Raw genomic sequence first — 19,037 nt, forward strand, 5'->3', positions numbered from 1 at the left:
CTCCCATCTCAGCTTCTGATTTCCAGCTTCATTTTGAGGTTAGCATTTGGTGCCTCATAAATAGATAAAAACTGATATGATAATTTTGCTAAGACTGGTTGGCCAAGACAGTGGAAAATATTAGGCTACATTACAATAACCTGAATTTATTTCTGCATTTGCAGGTTCAGCTTTGAATAGCACTATTGTCAGCTTAATTTGGGATGGGATGCATTGTGTGGTATCAGAGGCTGATTAAAGTCCTAAAGCCACATTTCCTTTTATTTCATATTTCCTTTTATCTTAATTGAGTTGGATTGAGCCCTCAGCTGTTTTGTTGTTTGGTTTTGTTTGGGTTATTTTTTCCCCCAGTGCTACCAGCAGGAGGTTGGTTAAATGCTAAGTAATGGTTAGAACCTCAGGAGCAGTGAGTTGTTTGTTGATTGCAACAACACCAAGCCCAGAATCTAAAAGTGTTTTATCTGTCCCTAAATTATGGCAGGTAACCATGGCAATCATAGCATTTCCAAAGGCTCCTGGAAAATATTTGAAACATCTTAAGTGAGCTGTCCCATTAATAATGAAGAATACCAATGTTTCACCATCTGTTCCATACTAACAGTGTGTATAAAAGACCAGCAGTTGTGTGAAACAATTTAAACTGCAAGTGGGAATGAACTTGGCTTGTAATGAAAAACTGCCAAACAGCATGACATCAAATATGATACATCAAGACTCTTCTTCTTAGTTTTACACCTTAACATCATCTTCTAATACATGTTGAGAATCTGTAACTTTTCCATTATCTATTAGAAATTTTAGAGGTTTGTAATTTGCTAGCATTTTGCCTTGGGCAGAAGAAACGTGGCAAATTATCAGTCAGAAAGAATCTCATATAATATTTTGGGAGACATGAATTTAAAATGAAAATATTTTCCCAGATGTGTTTTGATGCTTCTGTAATCTGAAAGAGTTTTGCTTTTTAACCGAAATGTTGTGGTCTCTTAATCAAAGCTGTGTGCTCTTGAACTGTGGGCTAGCAAATTACTTTCACTGTAGTTAGTGCAGAAACAGTAGTAGTTTTGTATTTTAGGAAATATGGCTAAAAAACTTTTGTGAAATCTTAAAAGTGGGTCTTTATTTATGTACTGTTACTTTATTGTTCTGTGTATTTATTTATTTCCTTAAAAATGAAACTATGAAATCTAACCTTTAATAATATGAAAATGCAAATGTTTTTTGCAAAGTGTACATATTTGTAATTTTAACAAAATTACTTTGTCCTCAAAGTACATTCACATCAAGTGCACATAAATATGTATATTGAACCTTAGGGGAAGATCTTTGCTGTTTTCTGTGTGAGTACATATGCAAATGTAGGCTTGTATCGACTCATACAATCACCAAAGACATCTACTAAAAGTAGGGGGTGGGTGTCATTGATACAAACGCAAATAAAAAAAAATTCCCTTTATTTTTTGCTTGCAAATAAAAGTAGGTGTTTGTTTACGAGTTGGAATGTAAAGTACTACCTAGATTTCTACTGTGGATAATTAGGCCCAACGAAAAGAAGGTTATAGGTACCTTTTTATGATTTAAGACTGAAAAAATTGGCCAGGCTTTGAGCCAGTTGTGTTTTTCTGTTACCAATTGTTCTGTTTACTATATTGTGACAAAAACTCTTTATTACTGCAACAGCTTGGCAGTAACAACTCTGTGCTAAAATCGTTGCTCTGAGTAGCCAACCTGCTGTTGCAAAATGCACGTTTAATGATAAAGTGCAGACCTGGAGCTGAATCATTTTGACCTTGGTTTACATTGCTTCTGGTGAGGACAACGAGCCTTTGTACATGGTACAGAATTTCATGGTAGATGGCTTGGTGTTTGTTTTACAGATCAAATTCATGTCAGAGTAAAAGAACATTTTTAACTATTTTCAGGCTGGGGTTTTATTTCTGAGATGTTCTGCCTTTTTCTTGGACAAATGGCAAAAAAATAGCCACATTATAAGCACTAATTTGATAACCTGTGAACAGCAAAAAGTGCATTCCCTAAGCATCTTCTGTCAGTCTTAATCAGGAAAGTGCTTTGTGCCATTATTTTCTGTAGTCAAGGAGACTTTAGAGTAACATAAGGGATAGAAAGTACCTACATTCAGCATTTGGCTCCTGTATCTGTAAGGGAAGTCCTTCCTGTGAAAGATGTTTTTAGTTAAATACATTTGCAGTACAAAAGTCATTCTAAAGGAATGCAGCTTCTGCTTAAGAGAAAACTTAAACATAATTAAAATGATTTCCCTGAAAACACTGTTGTCGAAGATTTGTGACCAAAAAAACTTCAGAACTGAAAAAGTTGCTAAATGTGGTATTTAAAAATGGGGGTTTTCTTGTGAGCTTGAAAACACAACTGCCAGAAGCTGAAAGGAGAATGAAGTGCAGGGAGGGGGAGGCCGTTCCTGGGAAGGGCTCTGAGCTGTGGCTGGGCGTGCACTGGAGGTGGCTCATGGAGCAGAGCAGGATTGTCCTTCCCCCATGGCACAGCCTGGCAGCACCTGGGGGAGGAAAACTCCAGCTGAAACAGCCTCAGGTGCCAAACAGCACCTCTGCTCATGTGGTTAAATCTTCCAGAGCCAAAGCTCTTCCACAAACATTTTCTTCTTCCCAGACTTCTCCCTGCATCCCTGGCTTGTCTTCTGCCACACACAGCTGGTGGCAGCAAAGAAGTGTCCCTGCAATGAGATGATGTGGTTTTTCAAATCCTCAGAGAGGAAAGGGGAACACAAGGCTGTTCCTTGAGCCTCATCAAAGAGTCCAGTGGGAACAAAAATCTTAGTGAAAAGAAAAAAAAACAATAACATAGGTGTCAATTATTTAATTAGCACTGAACACCATGCTTATTTATTATGATAGTTCCATTTTATGGTAATATTATGTGTCATCATAAAAGAAAATGTTTGCTTTAGTGTTCCCAACAGCTTGTATAGGCTTCAGTTCCACACATTTGTCCTCCCAAAGCAGGGCAGGGGACAAGCTCTGCTCTGCTCTGTGCCAGCAGCAGCTGCTGTCACGTGTGGGAACTGAGCAGGTGACCCTGCAGAGGGGTTTGGGGGGTCCAGCACTGCAGCTTTGATGGTTTAATGAAGGATGAGTTTCAAATCATTTGCAACACAACTGGTGTGTGGAGTGTGTGTATGTTGCTGAAAAAACATGTAGCTGATAAAGATGAAATAGCAAAGTATATCATATGTAGGGGTTTTTACATTTTCATTTAGATCTTGATTGAATTAGTTTATTTGATTAATGAATACATTATTTAATTTTTGCATTACATTACTACATTGAATGAAATGTATTAATGTAGAACTGGAATGTTGAAATAGGACTGGACATCTAGGTAACTTCATGTGTAGAAAACAAAAATCGAACAAATCTATATATTTTGGAATTTCATGCATTTAATTAAACAATGTAAGCACCACTGAAGTTTTTGAACTCTGTAAGTGTGGATGTCTTCAGCGATTTCATACATCTTACTCTCTTTTGTCCCCATAATTATATTTGATTTGTTATTCCTAAAAATATTCCTGTTCCTAGTAACTTCTAATGAGATGGAAGAACAGAACAAAATGTCAGTGAAGGTCCCAGGAATGCTACAGCAAATTCCTCCTGAACTCGAAGGAGCATCCCTGCTTTGAGTGTTGTTCTGTTCTAGCTAGGAAAGCAGTAACCTTCAGATTTGCATCCCATGCATAGCAGCATGGGCTGAACCTTTTCCATACAATGAATTTATTCAGTGTTGTCAGATGTATTTATGGTGTTTTGTTGGTGGGTTGGATTTTTTTTCCCCAAGAAATAAGAATTCATTTCAATGCCTTTTCTTACAGACATAAATAATACAGGTTGGATAGACAGATCTTTTATATAAAGGTTGTTTTTGAGAGCTCTAGTTGTCTAATAATAGATTTGGCTTCGTGCCTGAAGAACATACTGTGACATTTAAACCAGGTGAGCAGTGCCAGCACTCCCCAGACAGAACGCTCTGGCTGGAACATAAAGCATCCAGCACCTGATGTCACTGTAAACCTGTTAGAGCTCCCTGTTCCTGGGAAATGGGTCACCTTTAGATTATAATCCACTGTAATTGTCATCCCTCACAGGGAAAAGGTTTAAACTACATGTAAGTTATGGCATGCATGGCATCTTGCTGGTTGTGATAAACTTTTGAGTTCATCAGCAGAATGTGGTGTTTATAGAGCTATTCTATTTATTTCAGTCAACTTAGTATAAAATCCTGGATCTAAAATGCTACAGAAACTTCAGTAAAATATTTTAATGAGACTTGTGATATAATATTTTTAACAATCTACTATATGAAGAAATCATCACAAAATAATAATTTAATAACATAAAAAGTGCTGGACATGGTGTTTGTGTACCAACATCTGAAAAATATGGAGAGTCAGTGGGAAGTGACACTAAAGTGTCACTGGGGAGACATTGTGGGAGTAAGTCAGCAAAGACTGGTAATTCTGGATCTTTTTATGCAACAACAAAATGCATAAATTGTTATGCCACAGCCTGTGTGCTGCTGTTCTGTTCTGCCTAAGATTGCAGTGGTTTATGGTCCAGAGAAGACAGATTCTGCCAGGGAGAGGATCTGACATTCTGTCAGTGGATGTTTTTGTGAAACAGGTTTTATTGGGATTCATGATTTTCCTTTATCTCTAAGGACAGAGTCAAGGGGGTTTTGCATATTGCCAACATATTAATATAGCCATAATAACAGACATCATCAAAAGATCGATTTTTATGCTTACTGGGACTGTTTAGATACATTATGAAGTTGAGAAACATGTTCTTTGTGCCATTTATATTTTTTCCTCTCTATTTTTAGGATGCAAAGTTTGTAGAAGAGCGACGCAAGCAGCTACAAAATTACCTAAGGAATGTAATGAACAAAATTATTCAAACAGTGCCAGAATTCACAGCCAATCCCAAAAAAGAGACACTTATTCAGCTGATGCCCTTTTTTCTGTAAGTATCTGTCAAGTACTCAAGAAAATATTAAAGTTTTTTCATCACAGATTAATTTCAAATATAATGCCAGCATCTCCAAAATCTTTAAAATAGTGCTTTTTATTTTTTTTAATAGAAGGTTTCTGTTCAGATTGCAGCTGGTTTTGTTTTATTTAAAGGAATATATGACATGTAGAGTATTTTTTTGGTTATTTAAATGGTGATTTTGAATGAAAATCACAGTGTAAAGCTTTCAGAAATATTTAAGTGACTTTAAAATCTGCATCCATACATGCTCTTCAAACATTAGGTATTTTCAATTTCTTTTATTTGTCTTCTTTAGTTTTGTTTTGTTTTTGCTTGCATGGGGTTTGTATTATTTTTTAATCTTTGTTTTGAGGGATGAGGGTAGAGCACTATTAGGGTCCTTACTAACCAAATACAAAAGTCAAGCTGTTGAATTCTTTTTAGCTGAATTTTGCATTCTGCTGATGCATGTTTTGATTTCCTTAATGTAAAAGTTGAATATGTCCAGAAATAACTTAACAGTTATCTGTTAAGCATCTCAAACCCTTTGATATTCCATCACATAGGGGGTGTAATGTAGTAAAGCTGTCCCTTTCCACTTTAAACTTATTTCTTTATGCATTTGTAAATATTTAAAACTATTTAGGAAATAATGTTAATGAAAATTTGTTTTTGAAAGTCGTGTTCTTTCACTAGTAATTTTTCAGTGTAATGGTTTTTCAGTTCTACACCTGTACAAATTATGTATAGATTGAAAAAATTATATCAAGATTTACTTACAGTAAATCCTCATGTGAAATTTGCTGTGCATGACCCTCTGCACAGGGATTGTGCATCCATGGCTGTGAATCCACACATTCATTTGCAGCCTCAAGACCAATTTCAAATGAATAAGTTTCATCATAGCACACATATTTAGTTGTATTATTGCCTGGTCTTTTGCAGAGTGTGTCAGATTTTCAAGTTGAAATTGCATTTCAAGAAAGCTCTATTTATTAGAAAATGTAATAGATGAGTGGAAGAATGCCAAGATGCATTTCATGCCATTCATGAGTTTCCAATTTTTCTGTGGGTTTGAAATCAATTTAATGAGACATCTTGCTGATGGTGTTATAAATGGTGAAGTGATGTTTGTGGGGAAAACTTCTTAGGAGCCTTGTCCTTTGCTTCCTAAGAACTTATTGTCTAGAATTTGACTGAGGGCTGTAAAGATGGAAATGGTTTAAAGTTGAGGGGCCCATGTGTAACTTTTTGTTCAGTCATTTTAAAGAAGTTATCCTTTACATTGTACTTAGTTTTGTTTTTTAAAGAAGAGGGGGGGAAATACAAAATGCATTTGCAATTGTAAAATGTAATTGTAAATGCAATTACACTCCTTTTCCTGTGTTTGTTTTTTTTTTTAATCTTAACACACTATTGCTACGGAAGTAATTTATTACACTATCTTTTGGTTCTGAGAAATGATACTTCAAGAACAGTGTATTTATAATCTCCTGGCCACTTATGTCTAAAACAGGAAGGGAGAAAAATTGTCCTCTTATTCCTCAGCCCTAAATAATTGCTTTCTGATACTTAATCTTAACTCTTTTCTAAGTGTGTAAGTAGAATTTAGATCTCATGTTTCTGTTTATTAAAAGAAGTGCCAGGTATGGGGGCCAGCACAGAACAAGATTAAAATCACAATCCATGTAATGGGTTCTACCACTGCTGCACAAATCTGAGTGCAACCATTTCACTGTTACAAAACCCTCCAACTCTATTCCTTCTAATAAATGTAATGTAGGGGGAGATTCAATGAATTTCACAGAAAGAGCAAAGTTTTATTGAGAAGGCAGCACGTTTAAGTTTCAATATTCTAGGGGTACAGTTTAGTTAGTGAGGCATTGTGCTACAAAACAATGCAGTTTTCTCTAAGGAGAGAGAAGGAAATTGGCCAACACCATTTATCACCCATTACTAAACACCTCTGTGATGCACTGTGCTGCTGCTAACTCTGGTGTGGGTGTGCCTCAGGTGGGGAAAAAATGTTTATTTTTAGAGGTTTTTTTTTAATCTGGCAATTTGATAATTCTTAACACATTACATGAGACAATGGACTGGAATCTTCTGTGATTATGGCAGAGATTCTGTTCCTACATGTATCTGTGAATTATTTCCTGATAACTTTTTATTATATAACAAATGTATCAGCATTCTATCTTGCCTAGAGTTGATAGTTATCTCTGGGAATACTAGTGGGATTCTGGAAAAATTTAGCTATTGAGCAAAATAACTACATTCCTCATCTACAGCAGCAGACAAAATAGCTTTTTAATGCATTTTGCTACTGAGATATCAGACTCTTCTGCAGCTACAGCAGCAGCATTAAATTAATAAAAAGAACTTTTCTAGAATGTGCTCCTTCTATCAGTGTCTGAAAGTGCCATCATTTCTAGGCTATCGCTTGAACTCTTTATGCCCTTTATTATCTGAGAGTCATGACCTGGCAGTGCTGGGAGTTTCAAAAGTATCTGAAAGAAAATGCATTTCAGTTCCACTTCAGATTGCCAACTTCTCCATTATTATCCTTCTGTAATGGATTTTGAGCTTCATCAACAGAAGACCTTAAATATCTTGGAGTCTGTGAATTGTTTATTACATTAATCATTTGTAACCTTTGTACAGTACCTGCAATTCTTCTATTCTGTTAAGATTTAATAATATTTTACTATAAAACACTGTAAATACATACAAAAAAATTCGGATATATTTAATTTTTCCTCTGTAGCACAAATGTATGTACAGCTAGTTGCATCTTTATCAATGAAGGAGTAATTACAAAACATTGAGGCATTAGTCCTAGGACTGTGCTGTAGTGATACCTCAGTCTGAGGAAAAAATTACAGTCTTGATATGCATAAACAATCTCCAGAGCATTAGATCTGTCTGTTAGGAAGCAACGAAACAGAAAAATTTTTAAAATTATCTGGTCTTAAAGAGTTTCTTCTCACTGCAAAATAATGTGGCCAGGCTTCAGTGTGCAAATGAAAAATCCCATAAAGGCTATGTCTGATTAGGCACCTTAGAAGTAGAAATTACAGGGTCAGTTTTAATTAATCACTTTTAAAACCTGATTGCAGTCCTAGAATATGATTATGATGAACAGAACATAAGATTAATACCTCTAAGACTGAATCCACTGTTAATTCAATGCCAGAATGAATATTGCCTAGAATTTTTATTGTGAGTTTGTTCCTTTGGGAATTCTTCCCTTTGAAGTGCAGTGGTTCCATACAATCAGGCACAGATCTGACAAGGAAAAACATTTAAATGTTTCCATCTGATGGAATAGCCTGGCACTCTTGCAGAGGAAGGAATTGCTTTTATTTTGAAACTCAGATAACAGTTTGCAGTACAATAATGTGGATGAGTTTGCTACATTTCCTCCCATTATGGTATTAAATGCTTTGGTGACTCCTGGAAGTGTGTCTTATTATGAATCCTTGTGCTTGAACTGTCATTGATGTATTTTTTCTTTCGTCAGTCTCTACCACTTGTAATCTCAGTTTGTGTCTTTTTTGGTTTTGGTACTGCATTAGCTCAGTCACAGGATTGGTCAAAGAATTTCTTTTAAAATCCACTTTCTTGTCTTAATGTAAAAAATAGATTCTGGCTCTGCTAATTTGTCTGTTTACAAGCTGAATAAAAAATTTTTGCAGTAATAAAATTGACATCACAAGATACATTTTCCAGTCCATGTGGAGCAGAACCTAAATCAAGAATTGGCACTGCTGAATTAGATTGCTACATCTGCTAGCTGGTGAAGGCCTTTCTGCTAATACTTACTAAAATGAACATTTATTTGCAGTTATGATTGGTTCATTATAGATAAACAAAGCTAGTTATAACAAGTACATTTGTGTTTTAATCACATTTTTATCAATGTGAAAAATTATCACACACATTTGGCTCTTCATAAATATAAATAAAGCCAGGAGAGGTCTTTGGCAACAAGAAGCACAATTCTTTGGACCATATTATTGAGTCTCTCAATACAAATAATCATATAGACTGTATGCTTTCAAGTATGTAAGAAGCTAAAAGCTGTAAAAAGTTGGGAAAAGGAGTTCTAAAGTGCTGTGATGGTGCAGTTTTCTATCTCTGTGGTTTCTGTATCAGTTGTCCTCATTTTTTTAAAAGAGATTTTCTTTCCATTGTCCTCATAATGGGCACAAACTGAAATGCAGGAAAAATAATAAAAACCCCTTTATTTTGCACTGTGAGGGAGATGGAACCCTCTAGCAGTTTGCCCAGAGGTTGCTGCCACCCCATGCCTGGATTTGACAGGACACAGCCCTGGGCAGCCTTGTGGGGATTGGCTCAGTGATCTCCATGGGTGCCTTCCAACCTCAGTCATCTGTAAAACTGGAATATAATCTGACCTCGAATTGTATTTTACACCCACCCTGCACAAAGAAGTGTTGGCTCAATTACAGCTGCTCACACAGTGTTTGTTACCTGTGAGCAAAACAAACTCTGAACATGGGAAGCTCCTACAGCCTGGACTCCACTTGAGTAGCTATGCAAAGCTATTCAGCTGGTTCTTTTGCATTGGCAGTGCAAATATTGGGATTAAAATACATGCAAGAATGGAATAAACACAATTTGGTGAATATTTTCACAGAATGTGAAATTTCATTGCTGTGCTAAGTACTTTTTTATCTCATATTGTAGGCCACAGGTACAAGCTACACTGGTTTCTAAATAACAATTTTATGTTCTGCTGAGCTGTAAAACTGGACATTTATTCCCTTGAGGGAGCTGTTCAAATAGATGCTTTAACAAAAGCAGGGAATCTGCTCTGTAAATCATCAGCAGGTTCTGTTGTCTGAGGGATGTGTTTGAACACCAAAGGAGTCATCAGTACTTAATGATGATTAGGGGATTGTAATTTTCAAAAAATATGTTGTCTCCATTTCCCCTGGGTGACATTACTGGCAGCATATTTGATAGCAGAAGTTGTGTTCTTAGGTGTTTTGTGTCAGTTGTCTTTGAGTCACCAAGTTAAATTGTAGTAACAAAAAAAAAATCACTATTTCTACCTCTTTCTCATTTTTTTTCTAGAAGGTAAAGTATGAGAAATGAGATAGAGAGACTGATAGGCAAATTTCAGTGCCAGTAAATCAGTAACTCAAAAAAGAACGTCATCCAGGGAATACTCCTCTCAGATTTATTTAGCACTAAACAGTGTTTAAAGCCAAGAATCTGTTTTTGGTCTTGCAGACAACAAAGTTAAAATATTCTGGAAGAAGAGACGTTTGCTCTGAAAGAATGGAAGGATTTTGGTTGGGTTTGGATTTGGCAGTTTTCTCATCTCTTATTTCAGTTGCAGTCTTGGTTTGCAATGCATGATGTAACAAAAAGTATGTGTTCTATCACCATCTGTTAAAACCAGGGGCAGTGTTATCTTTTCCACAGCCCATCCTTCCTCCAGGAGATATCTTCTGTTAATGGGCCATTGGGTCCCACTGCATGGCTGATGAAATTCCATCATCCCATTGGGAGATGCTCCAGCCAGGGGGAGGAGCCAAGCATTGACCACCTAGATAAAATCTGAGATTTGGAACATCAGAGCAGCCTTTTTCCACTGGATTCCAGAGGAAAATCAGACCCTTCTACATCATCACCAGACCTTTGGAGGAAAACTGCACCTTCTACAGGAGCACTGCTCCACCAGAACCACATCTGTCACTGCAGCAGGACTGAGCCACCATTTAATGGGACTGCTGCCAACACCCTGACTGACTGACAGGCCATCAGGCTGTATTCTCACTCTGTCAGTGTTTTGGGTTTTTTAATATTACTGTCTTTTTATTTTAATTTTCCTAGTAAAGAACTGTTATTCTTATTCCCATAGCTTTGCCTGAGGGCTCCTTAATTTCAAAATTATAATAATTTGAAGGAAGGGAGGTTACATTTTCCATTTCAAGAGAGGCTCTTGCTTTCCTTAGCAGACACCTGTCTTTCGAACCAAGACAGATTTTGGCACCCAATGTGGTGCACAAGGGCATTGAGAGAAAAAGGAATAGCTTTCACCTGGAGGGGTGTGCAGTACACCTGGAACCGACTGCCCCAGGGTGGAAACACAGCCCCACCATCTGTCATGGACTGATCCAGGCTGCACTGGAAAAGGGTGAAGCTCTAGAACACCTGCAATACATGGATGAGATCACTGTGTGGGGGAAAACAGCAATGGAGGTATGTGAGAAAGGAGAGAAGATCATCCAGATTCTGCTGGGAGCCGGCTTCGCCATCAAGAAAAACAAAGTCCAAGGGCCTGCCTGAGAAATCCAGATCCTGGGAGTAAAATGGCAAGAGGGACAGTGCCAGATCCCCAGTGAGGTCATCAATAAGATCACTGCAATGTCTCCACCAACCAGCAAGAAGGAAACACAAGCCTTCCTAGGTGCCATAGGCTTTTGGAGAATGCACATTCCTGAGTACAGCCAGATTGTGAGCCCTCTTTACCTGGTCACCCAAATGTTTTGGTTTTGGTTTTTTTTGTGTGTGTGATTTTGTTTGTTTGTTTGTTTGTTTTTAAGTTTTTTTATTACTATATTTTTATTTTCATTTTCCTAGTAAAGAACTGTTATTCCTATTCCCGTATCTTTGCCTGAGAACTCCTTAATTTCAAAATTGTAATAATTTGGAGGGAGGGGGTTTGCATTTTCCATTTCAAGAGAAGCTTCTGCCTTCCTTAGCAGACACCTGTCTTTCAAACCAAGACAGTTGCACCTATCAGTGTGTCATTGAGAACATTTAAATGTGTATTTTAGCAGTATGAGAGGTAATAAGAAAATTCACTTCTCCACAATACCATTGCAAGTGTTAAAATGTTGCTCCCAAGTAGAAATGAAATAAATCTTTTAGGAAAGTTACTGTAAGGCACCTATGAATGTTGTATTTCTGGGTTCCTTTTAAAGAAATTGACAATTGACCCTTTCAAAGTTAGTTTTGAGGTACTTTAGAGGGATAAAAACATTTGCTCGGACTCAAAGTTAGCTACAGATGAGTGCAACAATTATATTTCCTTGAATAACTTCATCCCCACAACAGATAGGTCATGTACAGCATATGTGGCACAGTTTTAATGTAAAGAATGAACCTCAACTTCACAGAAACATGAATATTATTTAAAATAAGATTTTTGAATAAGCAGACATGAATATATTTGCATATGAAGTTAGAGGTGTGCCTGTTGAACTGTTACTGCATCTTCAGACAAACGATAAGATGAAAAGCAAACAAGCAATCCCCGAAATGCTGTAAAACAATATTGAAGCAAAGTAAGGAAGTTTTAAATACAATTTTGAATTGGTTGATTTCTCAAAAACCGAGTTGGTGATGGCATGACACTTCTTAAAGCTATCAGAGTGCATATCTGTGCCTTCTACAGGGATGAATGGCAGCACTCAGCTGAAGCATCCTGCAGTGGTGTGGCCAGGCTGGTGCTGGACTGCAGCCCTGGGGGCAGCCTGTGTTCCCAGCTGGGCACTGAGAGGCTTCAGTGCCTCCTCACCACACCCCACGTTTGTCGTGCAGCAGGAATAAGCTCTCTGATGGAATACAGTAAGCACTCTGGAATAAAATTTACATGAACAAACTGGAAATAGCATTTGCTTAAATATGGGTCTTTTAATTAGCAAAGCACCTTCTAATGCCTGAAACATGCTAATGAAACTAATTTATTGCTATGTTAATTGATTGATATAGTGTAGAGACATTACACAATATTTATCTTCTAGTTGAACTGTGTTGCCAAGCACTGATGATTGTTGATGTTAAAATATCTTAGATATCTAAAGTTTGATTATCATGTTCAGATAATGCAGGAAGTTTCAGTGCAAAAATGGGATATTCTTCTGTGGAATTTTTGTTGATGGTCGAATTAAAATACTGGAATTTGAGTGGATTGTTTTTAACAAACATAGAGTTGTCTCACTGTTATTCTTGGGTTCTGCATTCCACACTTTGTAACTGACAGTTTTGGTTTTAGTCTTTTATAACCTATGATGCTTGACATCAGACTTTAAAAAAGCATCATGCTTGTTTTGATCTAAGTGAAATGTGAAGAAGTAGGGCAAAAATTGTTTGGTCAAACTATATGAAAATCAAACTTTTCTCTCTTTTTTTTTTTTTTTTTTTTTTTTGCCAGAATTGCCTGTTACATTGTGTTTTGTGGTTTTGCATTTACTGACATTGAAGATGTGTATTACATGGCATTCTTCAAATGTCTTAAATTTTTTCTTTCCCTGCTCTGGGTAATTGAGAGGGTTTATGAATGTTAGAGAGAAAAGAGGAAAGAAAAAATACATCAGCAGGAAAAGAAACAGTGATAAAATGGGCAAGAAAATGCAGGAAGAAAGAGACATGGGATGCTTGATGTTAAAAGCAAGAGGGGTTGAATATAGTAAGGAATTGTGGATAAACACTGGTACTTCAGGTTTACTAGAAGTATTTGGCTTTACACAGCTGGTTTTATCCAAGCATATGAAGATGATATGATTGTAGGTTTTCATTTTACAATGGATCTATCTGGGCTTTGACAGTGATTCGTGAAATAATTAAAGCTTTGTATAGGACATGAAAAACTGACACACATTCCCATTGATTATTCAAGTCTGTCAGGGAGTGTTTATTGCAACTCTGCTGCTCCTTTGCCCAGGGTAAAGAGCTGTCCTGCATCCTCTGAGTTCGTTCACAACGAAGGTTGGCAAAATCATTTCTTACCAGTGGTTTGTCTTTCTAAATGGTTGGAATAGGTTCTAAAATCTCTGACCTGAGCTAGGGAAGGGTGCTTTTCACAGCAATACCATTAATAGCAGTCACAGTCTTCAGACAGTTGCTGTAGATGGATATATATTCCAAATACCCATCAGCACTTAAGATATTTGCTGGTTTCAACTTGGTTTTACTTTACAGAAGTTAGCAGTCAAATAACTGCTCATTGGGGTTTAAATGACATTTTTTAATCAGGAAGAATATTTTGCGTAGTCCCTAATGATTTACATGAGGCATATAAAATAACCAACAAGATATGCCTTTTGTATAAAAACATTGTAATCCTTTGCATGTCAGATGAAAATTTTTAAAAGTCAAAATTTGGAGTCAGAATATATGTTTTGATATATTTAAAACTATTTTTGTAGTTGTAGATTTTGTTCTCAGTTGCTAAAAGGACTAGGAAATCTGTTCCGTTTTCTTAGTTCTTTATTTCTCTCAGCTGCATTTGTATATGTTGTTTCTTTTCCAGCAGCTGGTCTTATTAAATTTGCCAGCAGTGCCCAATGAAAATAGATTTTATTCAGGTGAAAGAATCTGTTTATATCTTTTGACTACAGTTTTCTTTCTTTTGCCCCAAATTTCTCTCTGTCACTTGCATTTTCTGAGTCTTGCAGTTTTAAGACACTACTGAGTCTGAAGTGTTTGAGTATTCAGAAGTTCATTGAAAGGACTTTGTCCTGCAGGGATGGGTAATAGTGAAAGTATTACAGAGACACATCCCTCTAAGCTCACCCTAATGAAACAGTTCAGTGTTGCAGTGTTCCAGGACTGAGACACCTCAAAGAAAATGTGTTTGTCATTTTTGTCTTGGTGTGATGCTCAGTAAAGCTGGGGTGCCATTCAGCAGCTCCATAACGCTGAAGGGTTTTATGTATTGTATTTACTGCTCCACTATTGAGCCTTACCATTTAAAAAAAAAGAGTCAACTTCACTTTGAAATAGTGTGACTTACACCAATTACCATCTCAATAAAGACTGTGAGACTTGCTTTGCTGAGTTAATTGCTATGAATTGTTCAACAGGCCTCACAAATAGGTGTTTATGAGCATATTTCCATCAATTAGATTTTTATCATGCTTCTTTATATTCAGAGTGACCTTTACAGTGCTTATGAGAAGAATAATTTAGTGCATACTGTACAAGGATGGAATACTCAGTCACCATTGGAAACATTTGAGGCTTGAGATCTTTACAGTCGCCTTGGAATAAACTTGTTTAATGCTGCCTGAGAAAATAAGAATTATGTTTAAAATTACTGAAACAAATAACAGGGAGGCTATGGTGTGATATTTATTTTGCTTGTGTAGAAATGTACAGGAAATGCTCTCCATTGCATTGGTTGAAAAAATGGTTCAAAAATAGAAAGCAAGTAGATTGACAGCAACAGATATAAAGCACTTTGTGTGTTGCTTACTGGTGTATATTGGTTTCCTTTATAATCACACAATTTATCAAGCTCTGGAACAAATTGAGATTATGTTGAAAACAGCCATGGTCAATGTGAGAGCAAACTTCAGTTCTGTACAAAAGGAGCTTTTAACTGTGCTGTGCATTTTGTGATGTTCGATTCCCATCTGTCTTTTGCAAGGAACTGCCTGGATCAGAATGCTTTTGAATGTTTGATTTTGGGGTTTTTTTTATTTGGCCCCATGAATTCTATCATCACTTTCTGTCCCTTTTTTTTCTCTGAGTTAACTACAGTTGTGATTCTCAGCAGCACATTCTTCTTCTTTGCTCCTTTCCTGATTGCCAACAAACTCAACAAGTCCTTAGCAAAAGGCAGGGTTTCTAAACTCTGGGGTTTGTGTCTCTAATACACTGAACTTGTAGCAGTGCAAGAAGAGGTTAAGATTTTTCTGAGAAAAGAACACAGAGCCAGTTAAAGTTTTGTGTCATTACAGCAGTGGTCCTGTTTCCTTGGTTACAAGTCACATGCACTCCCTTGTTAAAAAGTGAATTCTTTATATATTCAGGCATTTCTGTACTGAGCAGGTGTTTCTGAAATTGGTAGCAAAAAATGGGCTCTAGAGCCAGGAAAGAAAGTTTCAGTTTGGAGGTTGGGCACACCATTCCTGTCAGCATATTTACTGCACACTCATGTCTGGCAGGGAGTTGCCAAGGTGGATTTGGTTAGCTAAAGCAGAAACTGTTTCTAATCTAAAACACACAGAAAAATCCTGCTTCTATTTTGTCCATACCTACCTCATAAACTCATGAACAATGGATCCAATATTTTTTAAAGCTCCTTATGGCATTTTTGGAGCTGGAACTAATTTTTGCATATGGACTATGAAAAGTGGAATGCTAGAAATGCTAATGTAGTGAAGTGTGCAGAACTTCAAACTCCTGTCCTTGCTCTTGATAGCATGAAAGCACTTTACTGTGGGATAATGTATGGAGCAATCAGTTTATTTTATTTTTTGCTTTCAGCTATGTTGACAGCCATCTTGAGACTTTGTAGTGTGGTGTGGTTGTCCTAAGTGAGTAAAAAAATGCAGATGTTCTTGTCAGACGAGCTGTGTGACAGCTGTACCTGACATTCAAATATAGAATTGCTGCACCTTTCTTGTAAGCACTGAGGTTTCTACCAATATTCTCACTTCATTCCCTTCTAATTATCAGCAGTGGTTAATATATTGAATTAATGACATACAGGAATAGAATTTAACCCAAGAAGATGTCATTATCATAACCTGTTAAAGTGCACAGCTCAGTGTCAAGATGTTAGTTTAAATTAATTTAACAGCAATGCATAAAACCAGAAAAGTCCAGAATTCAATAGTCTGCAGTTGTTCACCAGAGTAATTCTTTTAACTGGAGTGACTTGATCAGTTGGAACTTTTGAGTGAGTTTTTCAGCCTGGAGGAGTGTACTGAAAAAACTGTAATTTTTCACAAAATATATTTGGGAAGGTAGAGCAACAAAATAAGAATTTGTCAAATACTCAGTAGGATTTGCTCACTGAGCTTGGGCAGTGTCACACTGTGATTGAGGTCTGGGTGGCTGAAAACCAGAGTGAGTCAACAGGGACTGGAGGCCTATATTGTAATAAAGGAAATGTGAAATGAGGGCAAACTGGAACATGAACAGGTGAATTGCTTTGAAAGAGATAACTTGATGTTGTTAATGCAGGAGGGAATTGATTTCCATGGGGAGCTGTGGGAATGATGGTTTCTGGACACCAGAGGTTTGACTCACCAACACAGAATCAACTTAGCACTGAAGGTTGTTGAGAGGAGAATTGGGCATGAACAGGAGCAAACAACAGCTGGGTTTTAGTGGGTAACAGTGTTGTGGCTGTCAGTGTGAGTTATTATAGACAGAAAACTGGAGAAGGTAGGGAATACAAGAATAAATGAGTTGAATAAGAGTAGAGGAGTGCTGCAAAATGTAATAGCAGGAGACTGAATGAGACAGTTTGGATTGATTGAAGAGAATGTACGTTAAAATAAAGTGAAAATGGGAAAATGGTGGAAAAGAATGTAAAAAAAGAGAGCACTTACAAAGGATTTATTTTCCTTTACTGCATATTATGCAGACATAGAAGAAGCCATTTCATTGGAAGAGTGTTGGTATTTTCTTTCATTTTTTGAAATGGCAATGGTAGCTGCACTTGCAACCAAAGGTATTTACAGAATTTTTATTTAAACATTACATGGGAAGTATTTTATCTTCTGAAAGCAAGCCTTTAAAAAATATACATGGGTGGTTCTGGTATTTTAGAATACTCTTACTGTGTATAAAGATTCAGCTCCATGTAGGATCTTGAGGTGAGAAGGTCTGGTGCAATGAGCATTCTGCATTCAGTGTTACTTCATGTACAGGGCAATGTAAATGCCTGGCAAGAGGAGGTCCCTCTGCCTTGGTTGTCTGACCAGCTTGGTGGGCATTCAGTGGATCTGTTCTCTGTGTGCTGGGACAAAACTGCCTCTCATCTTTAATCCTCAGCTCTGTAAGCTTCCATTCTCTCCCTTTCATACCTTGAATATATTTTTGTGAAGTGCCTTCAGCATAATTCAGAATGATTTTTTTTAAGTACTGGAAACTTGGAAAATTCACAAGCAATCATCTTCTATCTTCAGCTTCATTGTCTGCATACTTTAAAATCAATTTTTACTCATGTAAATACTTAGTAGATTCTGAGGTAATTTTTATGTTGATCCTCCCCATTCAGCATTGTATGCACTCTACTCATCCTGAAACCCTAGAATCTGGATTTTCTCAGCAGGAAACAATTTCTTTGTGCAGTTCTAAAACTCCTCTGTCACTATTCATTGGTATCAAGATACTGTTAGTGGGTATATGAAATTATGAAATGTGCATGTGTGTGGCATATGCAAATACTCAAAAAATTAAATCCAGGTGGCAATTTTAATAATACTTAACATGCAGATACATGTGATATCCTGTGTGCCAGTTTACTGTGCTCATTCTCCAGGCCTAAGGGATGAGCCCTAAGGAAGGATACAGGAAGGAGATCCCTGTGCCTTGGAGAGCCAGCCCCCAAGGGACAGGGACCCTCTGGGGCTCATTGTGGTTTTGCTTTTTAGCTGTAGCTGTTTGTCAGTCTGGGCCAGGCCTGCCCAGAGCCCCGGTGTGTGTGTGTGAGGTTCAGTCTCCTGGAGGCTGGGATGGCTGCTCTGTTCTGCAGCTCTGTGCTGGCTTCATGGGCTCTTGGTGGTGTGTTTGTCTCCAGAAGCAATGCCACGGTGTTGTACCCAAATCTTGGAGAAAACAAATGCATGTTTTAGTTCTCATGCAAAATAATGAATCAAGAGTTGCAAAGCATAACCATGAAAACAGTCAAATACAAACCAATATCAGTAAATTTGCTCTCCATTACCCTCCTAGACTGCAGCTGGTTACTGACAACTGTAAAACATTGACATCGAAATTTTCACGTTTGAAAGAGTTTGACATCTCTACAAGATTGATCAAAACTTTCCTAGTAAGCACATAGAACATATTTCTACTTGAATAGCTAAGAAACATAATGGGGCATTTTGTTTCTTCTTCCTTTCAAATAATAGTAATTATCAAAGATTCACATTCCTTTTTGTTTATTAACAAGTATGCATAAATTTGCACAGGAAGCTACATCTAGTTATTTTTACTGTTTTTGCAATTGTCTTTTTACTTCTTTTTGCTATGTAAACCAGTTTCTGGCATGATTGTCTGAGTATAATTTTCTTT

The 19,037-nt window shown here is 37.0% G+C and overlaps 1 protein-coding gene across 11 annotated transcripts in view; it reads left to right on the forward strand.

Moving 5' to 3' along the window:
* Positions 1 to 19,037, forward strand: part of SNX29 (sorting nexin 29) — a 109,155-nt gene that overhangs the window by 67,223 nt on the left and 22,895 nt on the right. For 9 of the 11 annotated variants that reach the window (XR_015807234.1, XM_088174430.1, XM_088174426.1 and 6 more), the window contains one exon: positions 4,873 to 5,012. Coding sequence is in view for 10 of the 11 variants with exons in the window: in XM_088174430.1 (XP_088030556.1) it covers positions 4,873 to 5,012 (140 nt within the window). In the remaining variant the exon portion in view is untranslated. Of the gene's footprint in view, positions 1 to 4,872; positions 5,013 to 10,283; positions 15,382 to 19,037 lie in introns of those variants that run through there. The other 2 variants (XM_088174427.1, XM_088174434.1) reach the window with 2 other exon arrangements.

The sequence above is a fragment of the Sturnus vulgaris genome, chromosome 16 (assembly GCF_052056855.1).
Source record: "Sturnus vulgaris isolate bStuVul1 chromosome 16, bStuVul1.hap1, whole genome shotgun sequence".
In the NCBI taxonomy this organism is placed as follows: domain Eukaryota; kingdom Metazoa; phylum Chordata; class Aves; order Passeriformes; family Sturnidae; genus Sturnus; species Sturnus vulgaris.